This window comes from Copidosoma floridanum, unplaced genomic scaffold, assembly GCF_036245765.1.
Source record: "Copidosoma floridanum isolate Cflo_tuat_1 unplaced genomic scaffold, Cflo_Japanese_pri ptg000009l, whole genome shotgun sequence".
Taxonomy (NCBI): domain Eukaryota; kingdom Metazoa; phylum Arthropoda; class Insecta; order Hymenoptera; family Encyrtidae; genus Copidosoma; species Copidosoma floridanum.
This window is the reverse complement of record NW_028321886.1, coordinates 8,908,464-8,925,849: the sequence shown is the minus strand read 5'-3', so window position 1 is coordinate 8,925,849 and position 17,386 is coordinate 8,908,464. Positions and strand designations below refer to the sequence as shown.

At 38.3% G+C, this 17,386-nt stretch overlaps 3 protein-coding genes across 3 annotated transcripts; 2 read left to right on the top strand and 1 right to left on the bottom strand.

Annotated features, from left to right (window-relative positions):
• The first annotated feature begins 128 nt into the window (after positions 1-128).
• On the top strand, positions 129-4,142 carry LOC106638046 (facilitated trehalose transporter Tret1-like). The gene is made up of 4 exons (XM_014351065.2): positions 129-513; positions 605-717; positions 1,772-2,425; positions 3,563-4,142. The coding sequence occupies exons 1-4, from the start codon at positions 420-422 to the stop codon at positions 4,136-4,138; spliced, it is 1,437 nt and encodes a 478-aa protein (XP_014206551.2). The 5' UTR covers positions 129-419; the 3' UTR covers positions 4,139-4,142.
• A 1,743-nt stretch (positions 4,143-5,885) lies between these two features.
• On the top strand, positions 5,886-9,396 carry LOC106638041 (facilitated trehalose transporter Tret1-like). The gene is made up of 5 exons (XM_014351059.2): positions 5,886-6,139; positions 7,580-7,859; positions 7,955-8,072; positions 8,341-8,717; positions 8,816-9,396. Exons 1-5 carry the CDS (start codon positions 6,082-6,084, stop codon positions 9,363-9,365), a joined length of 1,383 nt encoding a protein of 460 aa, XP_014206545.2. The 5' UTR covers positions 5,886-6,081; the 3' UTR covers positions 9,366-9,396.
• A 1,136-nt stretch (positions 9,397-10,532) lies between these two features.
• On the bottom strand, positions 10,533-12,385 carry LOC106638078 (trypsin). Its single transcript, XM_014351104.3, has 7 exons — positions 12,276-12,385; positions 11,847-11,965; positions 11,672-11,766; positions 11,399-11,561; positions 11,193-11,303; positions 10,979-11,128; positions 10,533-10,907 (listed from the first exon to the last, which is right to left on the bottom strand). The coding sequence occupies exons 1-7, from the start codon at positions 12,346-12,348 to the stop codon at positions 10,638-10,640; spliced, it is 981 nt and encodes a 326-aa protein (XP_014206590.2). The 5' UTR covers positions 12,349-12,385; the 3' UTR covers positions 10,533-10,637.
• Positions 12,386-17,386: the final 5,001 nt, after the last annotated feature.

The window sequence follows — 17,386 nt, the reverse complement described above, 5'->3', positions numbered from 1 at the left end:
GGCTGCCAAAGTTGCGATTAGCCAAATTGCAAAATCATCGGTTAGCCGAGATAACGCGTTAGATCAAAAGCTTGTAGAGCGGAGGCATCGCGCGATTAAAACTCCGAGTCTCGACATTAGTTAGCCTTGCGCGCTCGCACAGCCTTGTTAATCTCAATTACGCGATATACAAAATGTTACCAGCGCTGAATAATTGTGCGCGCAATGCGCGTGCATGGCCCAACGAGGCTATATAATTGCATTTTGCAGCAGGTGCGCTTTCAGTCCTGCCGTGGGTTAAACGCCACCCACGCGTCATCTCGTTGGCTCGATTCGGCGATGGAAGTCGGTTGACTCGAGAGTGGAAGTTACCGATCGATCTGTGCATATATTTACCGGTCGCGACGAAGCATCACCGATCAGCACAGAGTCCCGGCCACATGGGTAGAAACAATACCGTGGTGTACGTGTCACCTGTCGTCGACACGAAGATGCAGAAGATGATCCTGCCGCAGTGGCTCGCGGGAATCGGAGGTAAAATGAGTGACGGGCACCGGTTGTCGGGTACATAAGTATATACCGAGTGGAAAGTAGGTATAAAAGAGCCGACGCGGGTGTTTTTCAGTGTTTCTGCTGCTCATCCATGTCGGCCTCATGGGAGGATGGGCCTCGCCGACCCTCGCTCGGCTCGCCGCCCCGGACTCGCCCATGCCGATTTCGCCGGAGCAAGCTTCCTGGGTAATTATCACTATACACTTTCGGACGGAAAATATTCGTCATCCCTCGAGCTCAAATATTTTCCCTTGGATAGTACTATCTTTAACATTTTTGAAACCATGAAATTCAATGTTGAAAATTAACAACTGGTCATAATAATATGTCAAAATTTACAACTGTAGCTTACGGGATGACGAGAAATATGATTTTTTTATTCTTCATGTACGGACGCCAATCTTTTATTCCAAATATGAAAAAAAAAAACTGTATCCAATTCTTCTTGGAGGTCAAGTACATTTTTCTTGGCGTACAAATATTCTTAAACAAAGTGGGTCACTAGGCAGCTTCAAGAATGCAAATAAATCGTGCATTGTTAAGAGGGTCATTACGAAATGATATTTAATCAAGAAGTACTTGAAAAACATCAATCGCGTCAAATTCGATGTTACTTACAAAACATGTACTCAGTTTAGAAGGACTAGGAATTAAATTGGAATTTTGCTTGTACATTCACTTTTTTTTTCGATAATTTAATTATGAAGTTAATATCGCACGTGGTTTTCCAATAATAATCGAGTTTTTAAAAAATTTTCAACAAAGATCGACTTTTGAGATGGAAACCCCTTCAATACAGTGCACACGAGTTAAAAAATATCCTGAATCGCATCTTTGAATGTTTGGAATCACTGTTAAACTCCCTTAAAAATGGGATGTTTCAGTCGAGCTCCCAGTCACCTCAACTGATAAAAAAAAAGACGGTTAATCCATTGATAAAAATTATTATTTTAGGTCCATGAAAAATTGTAATAAAAAAGCTCAGAATGATTGAAAAGTAGGCACTTTTATAGAAATAATGAATCACCGTCCGTATTGTACATAATATATGTACAAAATACAATAAATTCCAAGAGAAAAATCAGTACTTTCTGATCAAACGAAATATAAATACATACGTATATCACAATGAGGTTATCAGTGACGAATATATAAATTTATGCCCGAGAGAGGCGAATCAATGATATTTTTTTTCCGACACGCTCATTATGACCACCGATTGGGTTAAAACGAAATCAAGGTGGCATCGATCATCAACTTTGGGCGATTTTTCGGGGGCGTGCTCGGTCCCCTATCCGCGAGCCTCCTCGGCAGCAAAAGCTCCATTCTCCTGACCGTCGTGCCCATCGCCGTGGGCTGGCTCTCCATAACCCTAGCCACGTCGATCGAGTGGCTCATCGTCGGCCGGCTCTGCAGCGGCGCGGGCCTGGGAATGGCCTTCGGGGCCTTTCCCCTCTACATCGGGGAAATTTCCATGCCCGAGATCCGCGGCGCGCTCATCTCCCTGGCCACGGTGGGCGCCCCCCTCGGCCAAGTCGTGGCGAGCATCTGCGGCTCCTACCTCAGCGTGAGTCTAGCGGCCGGTCTCTACCTCGGCCTGGCCGTGCTGCTGGAGTTGCTGTTTGTCTGGCTGCCCGAGTCCCCGCATCACCTCGTCAAGACAGGGAAGATCGAGGTCGCCCGGCGCTCCATCAGTTGGTACAGGGCGGGTCACCAGGTGGACGAGGAGTTGGCCGCCGTTGAAAAGTTCGTCGCCACTGATGCCAGTGAAAGCCTCTGGGAGAAGCTTCGGGCTGCGGGTGCCTCGGAGCCAATCAGACGGGCCGCTCTCCAAATCATCGCTCTCTTCTCGTTAATGCAGCTGAGCGGCCTGAACATTGTCATGTTCTTCATGGTAATTCATTTTTGTGATTTTGATTTTCATAAAACGTCACTCCTAGCTTTTCATCGAATTAACAACAACAACAACAACAAATAACGTACTTATTTTCCAATTCAACTTATAACGTGCACGTATGATGATTAATGATTTCATTGATTTGGTTGTAAAAAACAAGGGGCTTAAATGTTTGTCCGTGTGATTGATCGAGTTGACTTACCGGGGAATTTCATGTCACAAGTCATAAATTAAATTTTGACGCCGATTAACATATGCACAAATTTTTAGCGATGTAGATAACCAATCTCTCGAGTGCCTATTCATTTTGAAACGATTACAGTATTATTATTATTAAGTCTTGTACTCCGAGTTAGCTTGAAAATTAATTTTAGGATATGTTTGAGATTCATTAAAATTCAAGCAATGTTAAATCGGGGCTAAAAATATACACTGTGTTATTATTATTACCGTATTAATTACCATTATTTTATGGATTTGTAAATAACTTGGAAAAATAATTTTTTTTTTCTTTTTTTTTCGTTAAAAAATTTTTTCATACGTCGCTATTCGCAATAAAATATTGAGAAAAAAATTTTTTCCTTACAAATAAGTGCAACGTATTTTATAAATTAAAGTTTATTGTAAATTCATTGAAACGAAAGATTGAAATACTTTTTCAATACTCTGACTATTTTTTTTCTAAATTAACTTTAATTTCTTTGAATAATGCATTAATTTTACTAGAAGCATACAGAGCACAGCTCCACAGAAAAAAAATACTTCCAGAAACCAGACAACACCTACCTACTTTATCTCGTAAAATTTTCTTTTATAACCTCATGATAACGGTCATTTTAAAAATATTTTCTAGAGGATTTGATGGAAGATGTATTTTTTGACCGTTATTTTCAGGTTGTAAAAAAACCTGACGAGATGGAGTCTAACGGACTTTAGATTCGGATTCATTGACCCAATAATCGTGGATGCTGTCTGATTTTTCTTTCTTTGTAGGGAGGGGGGGAATAATTGAAAAAGCATGATTGTTCAAATGGGTCCATTGGACAGATAATATGATAAAACTTGGTTTCCCATAGTAAGCGAATGAAACAAAACTTTAGTTCGAAATGATGGAAATGTTGTTGAAATGTGTAGGAGTCGATCCTCGTGAGGGCGGGCTTCAAACTCGTGAAGCCGTCGATGCTGGTGGTGCTGGTGAACGTCAGCTGCACCCTGTCGGCGGGGCTCTCCGTCCTCCTGATCGACCGTTGCGGCAGAAAGTTCCTTCTGCTCCTCTCCAGCACCGGGACGACCCTGTCGATGCTCGGACTGGCCGGGCACTTTGCCATAGTGGGAGACGCAACCGACACCAGCGTGGAACTACCGCTGGGCCTCCAGCTGATCCCAGCCGCCTCGATGTTCCTCTTCATGATCTCCTTTTTCGTGGGCCTACTGCCCGTGCCCAGCGCCATCCTCAGCGAGATATTCCCCGCCAACATCAAGTGCATCGCTGCCTGCATCGCCATCCTCACCGGGGCCGTCTCGTCCTTCCTGTCCGCCAAGACCTACCAGCCCCTGCTCGACCTCGTCGGGGACACCTACGTCTTTCTCATCTACGCGCTCATGTCCTCCCTCATCCTGCCCTACACGCTGTTCGCAGTCACGGAAACCAAGGGGAAAAGCTTACAGCAGATACAGGACGAATTTGCTGGGAAGGACTCGGTGATATGACGACTCTAACGCCACGTGCTGTTTGACCATAAATACGATGCTCACTCGGGGGAATGCGTCAACATGTCAAAATTTGTAACGTGAAGATACAACGCCATTGTGGACGATTCGAGTGATGTGGGTGTAAATATTATTATTACATGCTGTTTATGTTTAGGGTGTAGTCTAAGCATTTTCATTACAGGTTCGCTACTATTAGAGAAAAAGGTAATTTTAAGAAATAAAATTCGTTATTTTTATTAAAAAAGCGGCATTTTCTTGGTCCCATTACGATACTCCAGCTTACGTCCATTGTGAAACACCCTTTAAGCGCCAAGATTTGAGAGCACCTGACGTTGCGTTCAAAATGTTTCTTTATCGATGGCAACGATTTTTGCCCCGGTGAAAGCGTAACACGCGCTTTCTAAGAATTTAATCGCACGTTTAAACATTTCGTCAACAATTGTGTGCTTTGGGAATTTTCAGATAAAATTGTCAATATTTTGTCGCCGTGGAACTTTGAGCCAAAGTCAACATCGTTGGCGTGTGCGTGCCAATAGCGACGAGAAAAGAGACGTCGCTGAAATTCTACTTCAACATGCAACGCAACGGCACATATTGTTTAGCGCTGAAAAATAATGTCTTTGAAGCATGTTACGAAAAGAAAGGGAAAAAAAGTTGTATTCGCCAATAATTCGTTAAATCGCTGAAAACTCATTGTTAACTAGAACACTGAAATCATGCAGATAAAAAAAAGAAAAGAAAAAAAAAAAAAAAAAAAAGTTTTAGGAAGTCTTGAGCTTTTATCTTATCGGCAAGTCGTGCCTCCATTTTTATCTCGGAACAGCTGTATTTAAATTTACAAGCTCTTCTCGACGATGTGTGTGCAAGCCTAGCGAAGTAAACAACAATACCTCCCGACATTACTACGACTTTGGTAACTTATGCACTTGCCATTTCGATCAACCTCGTGTATAGCGCACTTTGAACCTCGGGTTTGAGTCTCTTGGGGTGCCATGTATCTTCGGTATCGTGACCTTTTTCTCAACCGACAAATCACCGTGGACCCGTTAAGTTTTTCTTTCGATGCAAGAGATACCCCAACTATATTGTACATAGCTGGACTAATAAGAAACGAATGCCTGTATAGCCAACAGTTTCTTGGCATAGTCGTACAATGGGTGGTTAAAACACATGCCGAATGTGTCAACTGTGATCTAGACGTTCATCAAATCAGTGACGTCGAGTATTTCACATTATGTAACGCTTGAAAGTAAGAGAGAACAAATACCGTGGATGTACGTTATTTTCAAACCTCGATATCGAAAACTATTTTTGTAATTTCGACAGCCTCAAGAGGATGGCCCAAAAACTTGTTTATCTACGTGTGGGCTAATAGTTTTACATGATATCGTTAAACGCGCGAAACAAGTTGGTTAATTCGGTATGGAGGTGGCAATATTATAAACTTATTTCATCACTTTGTCTTGCAATAGATACTACCGCACTCTTCGCGCGAAATGTTGAATTTAATATTGTGAGCTCCGCTCGGATCATTAACATTAAACGTTTTCAGTGTTGATTTTGTGTCATGAAAATATAACGATAAAAAAAAAAAAAAAAAAAAATATATATCGGGTTCCCTACGTAAGTAGGTGAACAGACGGTTTATCACGACGAACGCGCCGCACCACATTTAATTAAAACCTTTCATTGGCATTAATGAGAATCGTCGTATTGAAATTTATTTGACTCGTGTAATTAGAGGGGGGAAATTTTTTTCGTTAAACAAAGGCATATCTTATCATCGGAGTGTTGAAGCTTCTGGCAGCCTCTCCTGCCTACTTGGGAACTAGAAACCAATAGTCATTGCAGGCGTATGTAGTGACGAGCCACGGCAGCTCTGTAATCTTTGCCATAATCGACACCACAACCACCCCCACCGTCAACTTATCATCGGCACAATGATCCTGAAGACAGGATCAAGCGTCATCTTGCCGCAGTGGCTCGCTGGACTCGGTGGTAAGTAAATCATGACAGTGGCCACGTGTTTTTTTTCGTGACAATTATCCTCGGGGAAATGCGTTACCACCATGTTCATAATCGGACGGTTTTTCTTTTTTTTTTTTTTTTTCCTAAACCTACGACGATTGGTCTGTGCACCTGCATGCCACGAATCGAAATTCTTTCGTTGCGCATTGAAGAACATAGAATATTACGTACCTAGTGAGCGAGGTTAAGAATGTAGTAGATTTCACTTGAACAAACGTGAACAACGTGAAATCTAAGACACGTTTTAAACTCCGAACCTCGTCGAAAGAGCTGATTATCTGCTTTGGAGAGCAGAGCAGGTATGAAGCACTTTCAGCGAGGGTGTGGTTTTTCATACGAAAATTCATGGGGTATTTTGTAAAATATGAATTTCAACCGCACCTTGGGTCGACAAATTTTTCTACCTTAACGAGACCTAATTTTTTTCATCATATTGCATCAAGACAATACATCATGTGAAATGACAAGTGGCCATTATCGCTCCAATACGATCCGAACACGAGTAGGTAACGCAACGGCAAAACGAATATACCTAGCTATACACGAAGCATCACTTGAAACCTGATCATAGCAATCGAACATACGACTGGAAACTCCAATTTAATTAATTTTTCTCGAAGGATTATTTTTTTCATACACTGGCATGACTCCGCTTGCAATACTCACTCTGTCAATAAAAAATGCAAATGCCCCACTTATTATCTCTTTCCAATACTTAGTGATGAGTCAGAGATTGCCGTGATGAAATTTTTATTATAATTAACATACGGAGCTTTAACAAAGCCGTGAAATCAGTTGATATCTGGGATACTATTAATAACTTTTCGTGTACAACTTTATCATCACCAGAAATCGTTAAATTTTTTTCAAGTCGTTAAGAAAGAAATAGACAATTTTTTTCCCCAGTAGCAATTTTAATGACGTAATCTCTTTTAAATTAATAGATGATCACACTTTTAAAAAATGGCGTATTAAGACAAAAACAAAATTATCGTACAGTATGGGTTGTTAGACCAATAAAATAGACTTTAAAAAAAAAAAAAACATTTTTTTTCTATCCTTTAAAAAAAAACATTTTTTTTTAAGTTCTCAGCTAGAAAAATATGAAATTCTCAAACAAAAAACGTTGCCGATATACTTCATGTTTAAGTATCGCGTAAATAAAAATTGAAAAAAATACAAGGCGTGAACGACCAGGAGCCGGGAATCATCCACGTAAAATTAGTAATCGGCAACGGGAATCACTCGAAATTTTTCTACTAAACAAATTTGTTGGAGCACAACATTTTATTCACAATACTGTTGCGGTAAAAAGACTGACTATCTTCAAACTTAATAACTAAAGAATGTAGGTTCCTAAAAAACTTAAAAAAAAAAAAAAAATACCATAGACTAATGGCTCTTTGACAGTGTTCTTGTTGGAAATCCAATTCGGTCTGGTGTTTGGATGGTCGTCACCCATTTTGGCCAGGCTCGCCTCCCCGGACTCGAGTTTATCCGATCCACTGCACATGACACCGGTCCAAGCCTCCTGGGTTGCGGCTCTGGTGAATCTTGGCCGACTGTTTGGGGCCGTCGTGGGACCGGTTTCAGCAAGCCTCGTCGGCAGCAAACGCGGCATATGCATGTCCCTGCTTCCCCTCAGCGCAGGCTGGCTATTGGTAGCCCTGGCCACGTCCGTCGAGTGCCTGTAATACTTATCTCACCCTGACTTTTCAATCGTTTTCACGTAAACTGTAATCGCTCATCACATAAAAATAATGAACATTTTCATGTGGAATTCAGCTACATGGCCAGGCTGCTACTGGGTCTGGGATTTGGGATGGCCTTCAGCACTTTTCCTCTGTTCATCGGCGAGGTAGCAGTACCGAAGATCCGAGGTGCGCTCATCTCTCTAGCCATGGTTAGTCGAGGCACGAAAAGTGCACTATTTCCAAATTACTACCTCATCGCTGTAGTTTCGTCAATCGTAGATTATGTATTATTGTTTTGGAAAAACCAGCTATTAGCTTTTAGGATGAAAAATACATCAAGTATTTGAACGTCGACAAGTTGCCAATTTTTTTTCAAAAATGCTGGTTTTCCATATGTACAAGCCGATTCTTCACCTATAATTACCAAGTATATATACATATGTAAAGATTAAAAAATGCATTAACTCGATGATTCAGGTGGGGGCGCCGCTGGGCCAAGTCGTGGCGAGCATCTGCGGCTCGTACTTGAGCATCAGCCTGTCGGCGAGCCTCTCCCTCGGCCTGGCCGTGCTGCTGGAGTTGCTGTTTGTCTGGCTGCCCGAGTCCCCGCATCACCTCGTCAAGACAGGGAAGAGCGAAGCCGCCAGGCGCTCCATCAACTGGTACAGGGCGGGTCACCAGGTGGACGAGGAGTTGGCTGCCGTTGAAAAGTTCGTCACCGCGAACCACAGTAAGAGCTTCGTGGACAAGTTGTCCGAGTTCAGGAGCCGACCCGTGCGACGCGCCACCTTCCAGATAATCGCGCTTTTCGTCTTCATGCAGATCTGCGGTCTCAACAGCGTTTTGTTCTACATGTGCGTAAACGATGATTTGTATCATAATAATATTAAGAGCTGCGTGCATATGTAAACAGTGTTTCGTATGTATGGTTTTTTTTTGTTTTTTGTTGAAGGGAGTCGATCCTCACAAAGGCCAATTTCACGTTCATCAGGCCATCCCTGATGGTGGTGTACGTGAACGTTTGCGGCATGTTCGCCTCGGCCCTGTCGGTACCGCTCATCGACAGATGTGGGCGAAAGTTTTTGCTCCTCGTCTCCAGCGCGGGAGTCACCTGTGCCATGGTCGGGCTCATGGTCTACTTTTGGATGATGAGCTCCGGGAGTGGCGTGGGTGAGATCCAGTGGCTCCCGGGCGCCTCGATGTTCTGCTTCATCATTTCGTTTTGCGTGGGCCTGTTGCCGGTGCCCAGCACGGTACTCAGCGAAACTTTTCCTGCGGAGATCAAGTGCATCGCGGCCGGTATTTCGGGGGTCACGGGGGCCATCGTGGCCTTCATCTCATCCAAGACTTACCAGCCGATGGTCGACTCCATAGGCGAGGCCTTCGTCTTTGGGATATACGGCCTCTGCTCGGTGGTCGTTATACCGTACACTTTGCTCTTCGTGCCGGAAACGAAGGGGAAAAGTTTGCAGGAGATACAGGACAAACTCACCAAAAAATAGCCTTCCACGCGTTTCTTCAATTTGTTCATTTTTTTTTTTTTTTTTTTTTTTTTTTTTTTTCTTTGTCTACTGATCTTATACAGCAAATGTATCCAAAATACTGTGATGGTTGTAAATATTTAGATAGCAACAATAAAAGTGAGTACATGGGATGTACTCGGATACTTTCGAAAAGTGTGGCGTCAGTATTTTCATATAAAATATAACTAATTGTTTGGTACAATGTAGAATTACGTTTATGATTTATTGTTCATTTTTCATGCAAAGTATGAAAAAAGTGCATATCATAACAATAAATTATTTTATCCGTGAAAACGAAACCCGTACCAAGTGATGCAACAGTATTATGTTCTCTTATCGGTTCTTCGAGAGATTTTTACCATCTAGAAATTTTAATAACAGAGCTTAAATAATCCAAGGAAGGGATCAAGGTAATTCCATGCCATTTTAGCAAGGTTTTGTTTCACAATTGGGTTTTTCTACCTAGGCTTAACTTTCTTGGTAAGTGAGCAGCCACTTGAAAACTACCCGACTAATTCTTAACAGTAAACTCAATTATATATAATAGAACCAAGAACAAACTCGTGTAAGATAAGGAAGTTTCCGCAAAAGTGTCAAATATACACAATTGGCGTGATAAACGCAAATCCCCCTTAGTACCACCACAAACACCAGCTGCAATATTTTTTAGCCATTCAAGTTAAAGTGTCCTGCATTTTTTAACCTATTTTTGCACCATTACACGAGTAATCCCTCAAATTTTTTTTTATATGTGCATCGTTTCCATTATTTGATTTTTTTTTTTTTTTTTTTTTTTTTTTTTTTTTTGTTTAACACAAAATTTCAAGCAACCTGTAAGAAATAGCAATTCAACTCGAAAAACCCCGGCGTGACTCTAATTCTACATTTTTTTCAACCAGCGAAATTCTTCAAACGAGCCCAAGAAACGCAGAAAGCGCTCCTGAAATCTGCCACACGTCTATCCGTGCAAAAGATTGCGCAGCTCTGGCTGAAGGGGCACAATTGCCACTTTGATATCGTTTTCTTTGGATTTGGAATAAATGAAACATAATTATTATTATTGTTATTATTATTATTATTATTATTATTATTATTATTATTATAATTGTAATGTGTAACACATAACACGCAAATAATGCCCTAATCTTTGTACAATTTTCGATTCACTAGTTACGTTGAAACGTAACACTTGGACACGGTCAAAAATTCAAACGAATCCAATATTATTTTTAAAAATAAAAAAAAACGCATTCAAATACAGTAGATCAAGTAGAAAACACTCGCTGCCAATATGCCCCGGAAAGACGGCGGCAATCGAATCGCCGAGTTTGCGTTCACCCTCTTGATGGGATGCAATTGCATGGGGTGTTTTTCATTAAGATCGACGAATTGCTCGATCCACGGCAAAAAAACCTTTATGTCGGAGTAAAGCCCCGGCCGGTCCGGCCAGGCGCAGCCTTCACCACCGGACACGACACCCGTCAGTCGACCCATGCACAGCATCCCGCCCCCCGAATCACCCTGAAACACAAATTCGTCAAACACCATAATGTACACGAGGTGTGTGTATTATTGAGACAAAGCGGGTGTACCTGACAGGCGTCGCGACCACCGCCCCTGTACCCAGCGCAATACATTCCAACGGGTACGTTTGAAATATTCCACAGCAGCTTGCGGCACAGGGGCACGGAAATCAGTGGAAGATCCACGTACAACAAGTGTTGACTCACGATACTGTCTTCCTGCAAAGAGGAAAAAATTATATTACTTTTCGCGCGCATCGCGCCTACACTTGGTTGTACTCACGTGCTTTTGGTAGCCCCATCCGGAAACTTGGCACACCGTACCTGACCTCACGAACGTGCGAGCCAAGGGGGCCGCGTTCACCAGTGGGTCGAACGTGAATGGCTTTTTAAGCTGAAATTATCGCTTGTCGTCAGTTATTTTAAAATTTACAGTTTGACCGTTCATTGGTTCGATATATATATATATATACAATCTTTGGTACTCGCCTGAAGAAGACTAACATCGTTTTCTAGAGTATAAGAATTGAAGTGTGGATGGATGATGATTCTTTTAACTCCGCGCCATTGGTAAGACAGTTTTATGCTCTTCAGAATAACGTCACCCGCGACGATTATTACTGAGTATGGTTCGAGTATCTTACCCGATCGGCTGAAGAGATAAAGGTATCGATCATTGATGCACGATGAGTCTCGCGTAATCAATTCTTTTTATGGCATTTTTCATGTTTTTGGTATTTGAAGAATAAAAAAACGACTTACTCGAACATGCAGTGACTTGCCGTTAAAATCCATCCTGGAGTTATAATGCTACCTCCACAGAAGTGCGATTGCGAATACCTCCTTCGCAAGGACACCTTGAAAATTTTTCCTTGATCCTATCATATTGTAATCACAAAAAAAAGTAAAAGACAGTAAAGGAATGTCCATATTTTACCTGTTGTGGAAATTGTCCCAAAATGGCCTTTGTTCCATTAACGATTCTTTTGGGCACTTCTTTCGGCTCCTCTGTGCCAATGTCCGAGGGTACATCATAATCCTCAAAATGTGTATCTTCTAAGAATATAAATTAATATTTTTACGTTGTGGTCGCTACAGTATCGACTTTACCGAACGCGCAAATAATAATAACCATCATTGATGACAGAGATATCATTGATTTTATCATGACACGTGAATCATCGATAAAATTCGAAGCTTTGATTGTCCATCATGTAGCTTACCAATATTAAAATTTATAAATGAAAAGTATAGAGTATAAGGCAACTAACGTATTATATTTTAATAATGGAAAAATTACAATTTGGCCATAAACATGTAGTTTAAATGGGTAAAATCACATTATAAGTTATTAGTATTACCTTACCTTGAGCTGATGTCCAAACAATAGATTGTGTAATTAGTGCAAAACAAAATAACAATAATTTATACTGTAACATGTCGAAACTCGACAGGTCAACTGAGAGACTGTTGTCAGTTTGCCAAGTCTCTCAAGACTAACGTGGTTTTCAAGGCCTATACGATCGGTTATCTGCTTACTTATCAGTTATTTCACATACATTGATAATCGCAAAAATTTTATCCCACTTTTATTAAATTAAACCAAGTTATTATATTGTTGAAAAATTTATTTTCTAAATGTAATTTAGGTCGGGTGAAGTTTAAAAATACTTAAAAACGATTGCTGACCGAATGTATGATAGAATTAAAATTATTCACACAAATTTTAAAGAACGTCAAAGTATGAATTACCTTAACCGATTAAATTGGATTATTAATGAATCATCTCGTGCACGTATGCACTTGATAACAAAGATCAATATTGTAATTTCGTTTATTATTTGTTTTGCTGGCATAGGTTATTAACTGAAAAAACAAAATGTGTACACTCGCACACTTGTATAAAATAATAGCGTATAATAGAATCACTTTAAATTATTTTGTTGGCAAAAATAATTAAAGGCTATTCGCGAGGAATAAAATATTAAAAAACCTCACTGTACATGTAAAAGTTATTATGAAAATTCAGTGACGTTATCCAAGACGTTCGCACCTTCTATAAAGATTGCCGGATGAGTAAGAGCCAGTACTGAATGGCGCATTCACAGGTACTCTGACGCGATAGTCTGATAACACCGACCAACATGAATCATTCTCCCAACTGTAGGTGAAAAAATATTTTTATTACGTTATTTCTCAAGAATATCAAATTTCCGTGTAGTCCAAGTCACTAGGCGTACTCAATCACTGCGCATTTGATCCTTGACTGGATGTATTACAATTCCTCAGAGCATATTTCAGGTAAATCACATTATACTGAAGCTTTTCAACAAATATCCATCATTAATGTAAAGCAAAATAATTTCTCTGGCAAACACTCCAGTTTTCATAAAAAACGAACATTTCAAATATAATTTCTTACGGGTATTACTGCGCACTAAAACCCATTACCGCTTACTACGCAGGACTAAATACTGCGCAAAAATTTACACACTTATAAAAGAATATTGATTTTATGAATTTGTAACTTTATAATAAAAAAAATATAATCCACAGATTCTTCTACTTGCTGAAACAATCGACGCAAGCTGATTTTGGTGGCTTTTGCTCGACTCAAAGTAAGATTTTTTTAGGTCTTTTGTTAATAAAAAGCTTATTAATACTGTTTGTTTTTTCTCAAATTATTTGAAGCTATCTTGATGCGGTTTTACTTGCTTTTCATTGTTTTTACTCATTTTTTATTTTTTTTTTATTAACCTTCTCCATATCTCCATGTCAACTTTCACTGTCGAGTCACAAGACCAAACTTGTTTGTTTAACTTAAAATACCACAGAAGAAAAGCTTTCGCTCGAAAATGTAAACAGATTGGTCTGGGAAGTTAGATGATTAAATTGATACGCGCACAGTAAATAAATTATATCTCAAAACAGAGTACCACTTGCTGCGCAATGTAATAAATAAAAAAGTAACATGTTCAACAGGTTTTGAATTGAAAGTTTTACTTTTCCCTTACTCATGCAAATTATCAGGATGAATATAAACGTGTTAATTAAAAAATTATATTATTTATGAAAATGCAGCATTTTACAGATTGACAAATATTCAATAAACTCAGTATACAGCTAAAATTATCTTAAAATTTTAACTGATATTATAGTTCTCAATTACTTTTCAGGCATATTTAGAAATTAAAAAAAAAGGTAAATCTTATTTTTCTATATTACACTAGTGTGTAGTAATTGGGTCGTGTAAAGTGACTAGGTATTTTACCCTAGTTGAATACTTTGAGAAATTAAAAAGTACGTATACTTACACTTGTTTACTGTTGTATCTGCATCACCCCGTAGTTCGCACCTACTAGTATGCAATGCAATTTACTCAGGAGTATGTGTGTTGTACATTGCTTGATACTATTATGTCTTGCAATCACATTAAATTTTTTAATTTTAATATAAGAGTACCAGCAAAATTTAAACGAAAAAATGTGGTGAAAACAAAAGTGGTAACAAACGTCGGCTTTATAAAAGATGCGCACTATAGGATGGAAAAGCAATGGTTAGTAAAAAAAATGACAAATTCAGTGTTACGTAATTTTAAATGATTTATTTTTCTTTTCTTTTTTCCATCATCGCAATGACGGTAAGGACATTAAAAAACGTGTATTATTATGCATGTATATACTTTCTTAAAATAATCATACTTGTATCCTCACGTAGCTTAATGATCGTTAAATTTTTCATCTATATTTGTATTTCGTAAGGTGTTACACAATAATTTGCGTAATTTTGTTCATATCATACTGTAGTATTTTTTTCCATGCTAAACATACAAAAGCAGTAAAAAGCTTGATTCTTGCACGCTATCTATAACTTAGTAAAAACAATGAAAAACATGAAAAAACAAATCATTTACACTTAACGTTAAATAAAACAAATGATATACACCGCCAATAGATTACTCCTTTCCTTTGTTTCACGAATGTCAAGACAAACTTTCTTAATTTACAACTGTTACGAACTAATTCGTATTGCTTGGAAAGTAATAAGCGAAGTCTCATAAAAAAAAAACATGCTTATATTTATATCCGGCAATAATGTCACAGGGTAAAAGTGAATCAATCAATATATTTCGTAAACGTAAACGTAGCAGGCACAATTCGCATCTATCGACTGGCCTCGCGAAAAAAGAAATAAAAAAAGGTATCAAGATGAGAAACGTCTTTCCTAAAAATTTCCTCTATCTTATTCATTCACGAGCTAGCGTGTCAACTACTTTTTTTCCTTTAAGCTTCTGGTGAACGAAATCAACAAGTTTCAAGCAGATTTGTTAAGATTTTTGAGCGACTTTTCGTTTTCATCTCTAATGCATGTGCGACATAATCAATTTCATTCATGAGCAAATCCACAAGTGTCCAATCAACGATCTAGGCTCAAAACTTTTTATACATTCGTAAGGTAAATGTCCCAGTAGTTGGCCACCAAAAAACTGGTCCCAATACTTGGCCACTGTATAAAATACACAGTCAAATCTGGTGGCCAACTATTAGGCAATGCATGTGTCTCAATAGTTGGCCACCAGCTTTCGTATATATTTAACGTGGAGGTGGCCAAGTACTGGGATACAACAGCCTTAAGGTGGCCAACTACTGGGACATTTACCTTATGTACTACGTATTTGTAGTACTCCTTATTCAGAAAGACGTTTAAAATCGCGGGCATTAGAGTTAACTGCGTTCACCAGTAAAGGTACAGCGTAATATCTAGTAACCTGAATTAGACTCTCGCCCATCAAGCCAACCAAACAAATATAGTGCAATACGATTACGCGAGACAAACTCTTAAGTGCTAACGATGGATATAATAGTACATAATAGTAATAATCATGAATAACTATAGCGATCGTTAGAATTTTAGCAGTAATAGGTATTTATGTTAGTGTGTTATCCCATAGGTGGTCTTTCCATACACGCATTATCTTCATGTTAAATCGTTACGCTTTTCCAACTTTTCTAATCATCATAACGTCAAGTCCACTCATCATTGTTTACGTGAATTAATTGTTATTCGTAAATTTTACAAAGTATGCAGTACGGAACGACGAAGGTTTGGTAAATTTGCTCTGAAATAGTATTCTTTTAAATTATAATATGATGGTAACTCTATTTAAAAAACTTAAATTTGAGTTTTTAAAATTAAAAAAAAAAATCGGTGTCCCCAAAGTCATTTGTTTATAATTTATAGTACATTTCGTTGGATGACGAAAGACATTTTTTAAATTCCTCGATTTTTCACTGAAAATTTTATACAAGCTAGAGTTTTTAAGAATTTGGTGAATATAGCTTTTATATACTTTATATAACTATATTTTAAAACAAAATACAGCTCTACTCTTATATGCGTGAATCGATAGTACATTTTTTAATTAAAAATTCACTTCCTTCTATATAATTTTTATCGAATCGACGATTTATACGATGTTCGATTCTCAACACGGATATTCGAAAGATCATGCAAGTCTTGATTTTTCGAATATGGAGCATCGTAAAAATTGAGCACCTCGATATTTCTTATGAACTACGTAAAATCTTAATTATACTAAAGGAGTCTCTGCTCAGGAAAAATTGAGGAACATTAAGAAGTTATTTACTTCATGAATTTTATCGGACTTTGGGAATCAGTACCAAAAAAAACCATAGTGATAATCAACTTAAATTTGACGAAAATTTCAGAGTCCACACGTAATAGTTTATAAGAATTTACAAACAAAGCAATTACCGTTATAATAAATCAATGAATTTCTACCTTCCTTTTTCGTCTTTTTTCCAAGATTGACGTGTGGTAGATAATCTTTGTCTCTTTGTCGTATGAATCTTTTTTACATTATTATTCATCGAACAGTAGAAAAATGCGTATATCTAACTTGATGGATTTTTAAGTTTTTCTCAAAAATTATGTCCAATACATAATTATTTTTGATACTGAAGAAACCAAAATTTTTAAAAGGTCATAAAATAAATAGGATATAGTGGTAAATTTTACAATTATTTGAGTAAATACATAATACTTGTGATAAATTTTTCCAAGTCAGAAAAACATTGTTCAATAGGTTTTCATTATATAACATAATGTACTCCTTAATTGCCCTTTACACTTGAGTAATAATAGTAACTTCTGTTATGGTTCTTACCTATTCTTTTATTTAATCTAACGCCTTTGTTTATCATACAAACGATTTTCTTTATAATATTTATTTTGTTATTTGTACTTTTATAAGGGAGGCATCAGAAAACTTGGCAGCTTTTAAACCTCTGAATGTATCGAAATTTCTGTACTTTTAATTATTTCAAGAAACATGATAACTGCCTGAAAATATCTTCAACTTGATATTTTTAAGTTTAGTATCTAGTAACAATAATAGTGGTGTGCATATATGCTGTTTTGATGAAGCACAAATCTTACTGCTTTGTTTATCTTACA

What these genes read in the sequence shown, in the direction of transcription:
- LOC106638046 (XM_014351065.2), top strand. Translation starts at nt 420, where the DNA reads ATGGGTAGAAACAATACCGTGGTGTACGTGTCACCTGTCGTCGACACG. An exon ending in GTGGCTCGCGGGAATCGGAG is followed by an intron (nt 514 to 604) that starts GTAAAATGAGTG and finishes GGTGTTTTTCAG; the next exon opens with TGTTTCTGCTGCTCATCCAT. An exon ending in CGCCGGAGCAAGCTTCCTGG is followed by an intron (nt 718 to 1,771) that starts GTAATTATCACT and finishes AACGAAATCAAG; the next exon opens with GTGGCATCGATCATCAACTT.
- LOC106638041 (XM_014351059.2), top strand. Translation starts at nt 6,082, where the DNA reads ATGATCCTGAAGACAGGATCAAGCGTCATCTTGCCGCAGTGGCTCGCT. An exon ending in GTGGCTCGCTGGACTCGGTG is followed by an intron (nt 6,140 to 7,579) that starts GTAAGTAAATCA and finishes GCTCTTTGACAG; the next exon opens with TGTTCTTGTTGGAAATCCAA. An exon ending in CGCTCATCTCTCTAGCCATG is followed by an intron (nt 8,073 to 8,340) that starts GTTAGTCGAGGC and finishes TCGATGATTCAG; the next exon opens with GTGGGGGCGCCGCTGGGCCA.
- LOC106638078 (XM_014351104.3), bottom strand. Translation starts at nt 12,348, where the DNA reads ATGTTACAGTATAAATTATTGTTATTTTGTTTTGCACTAATTACACAA. An exon ending in TGTTTGGACATCAGCTCAAG is followed by an intron (nt 11,966 to 12,275) that starts GTAAGGTAATAC and finishes TTATATTCTTAG; the next exon opens with AAGATACACATTTTGAGGAT. An exon ending in GATGGGGCTACCAAAAGCAC is followed by an intron (nt 11,129 to 11,192) that starts GTGAGTACAACC and finishes TCCTCTTTGCAG; the next exon opens with GAAGACAGTATCGTGAGTCA.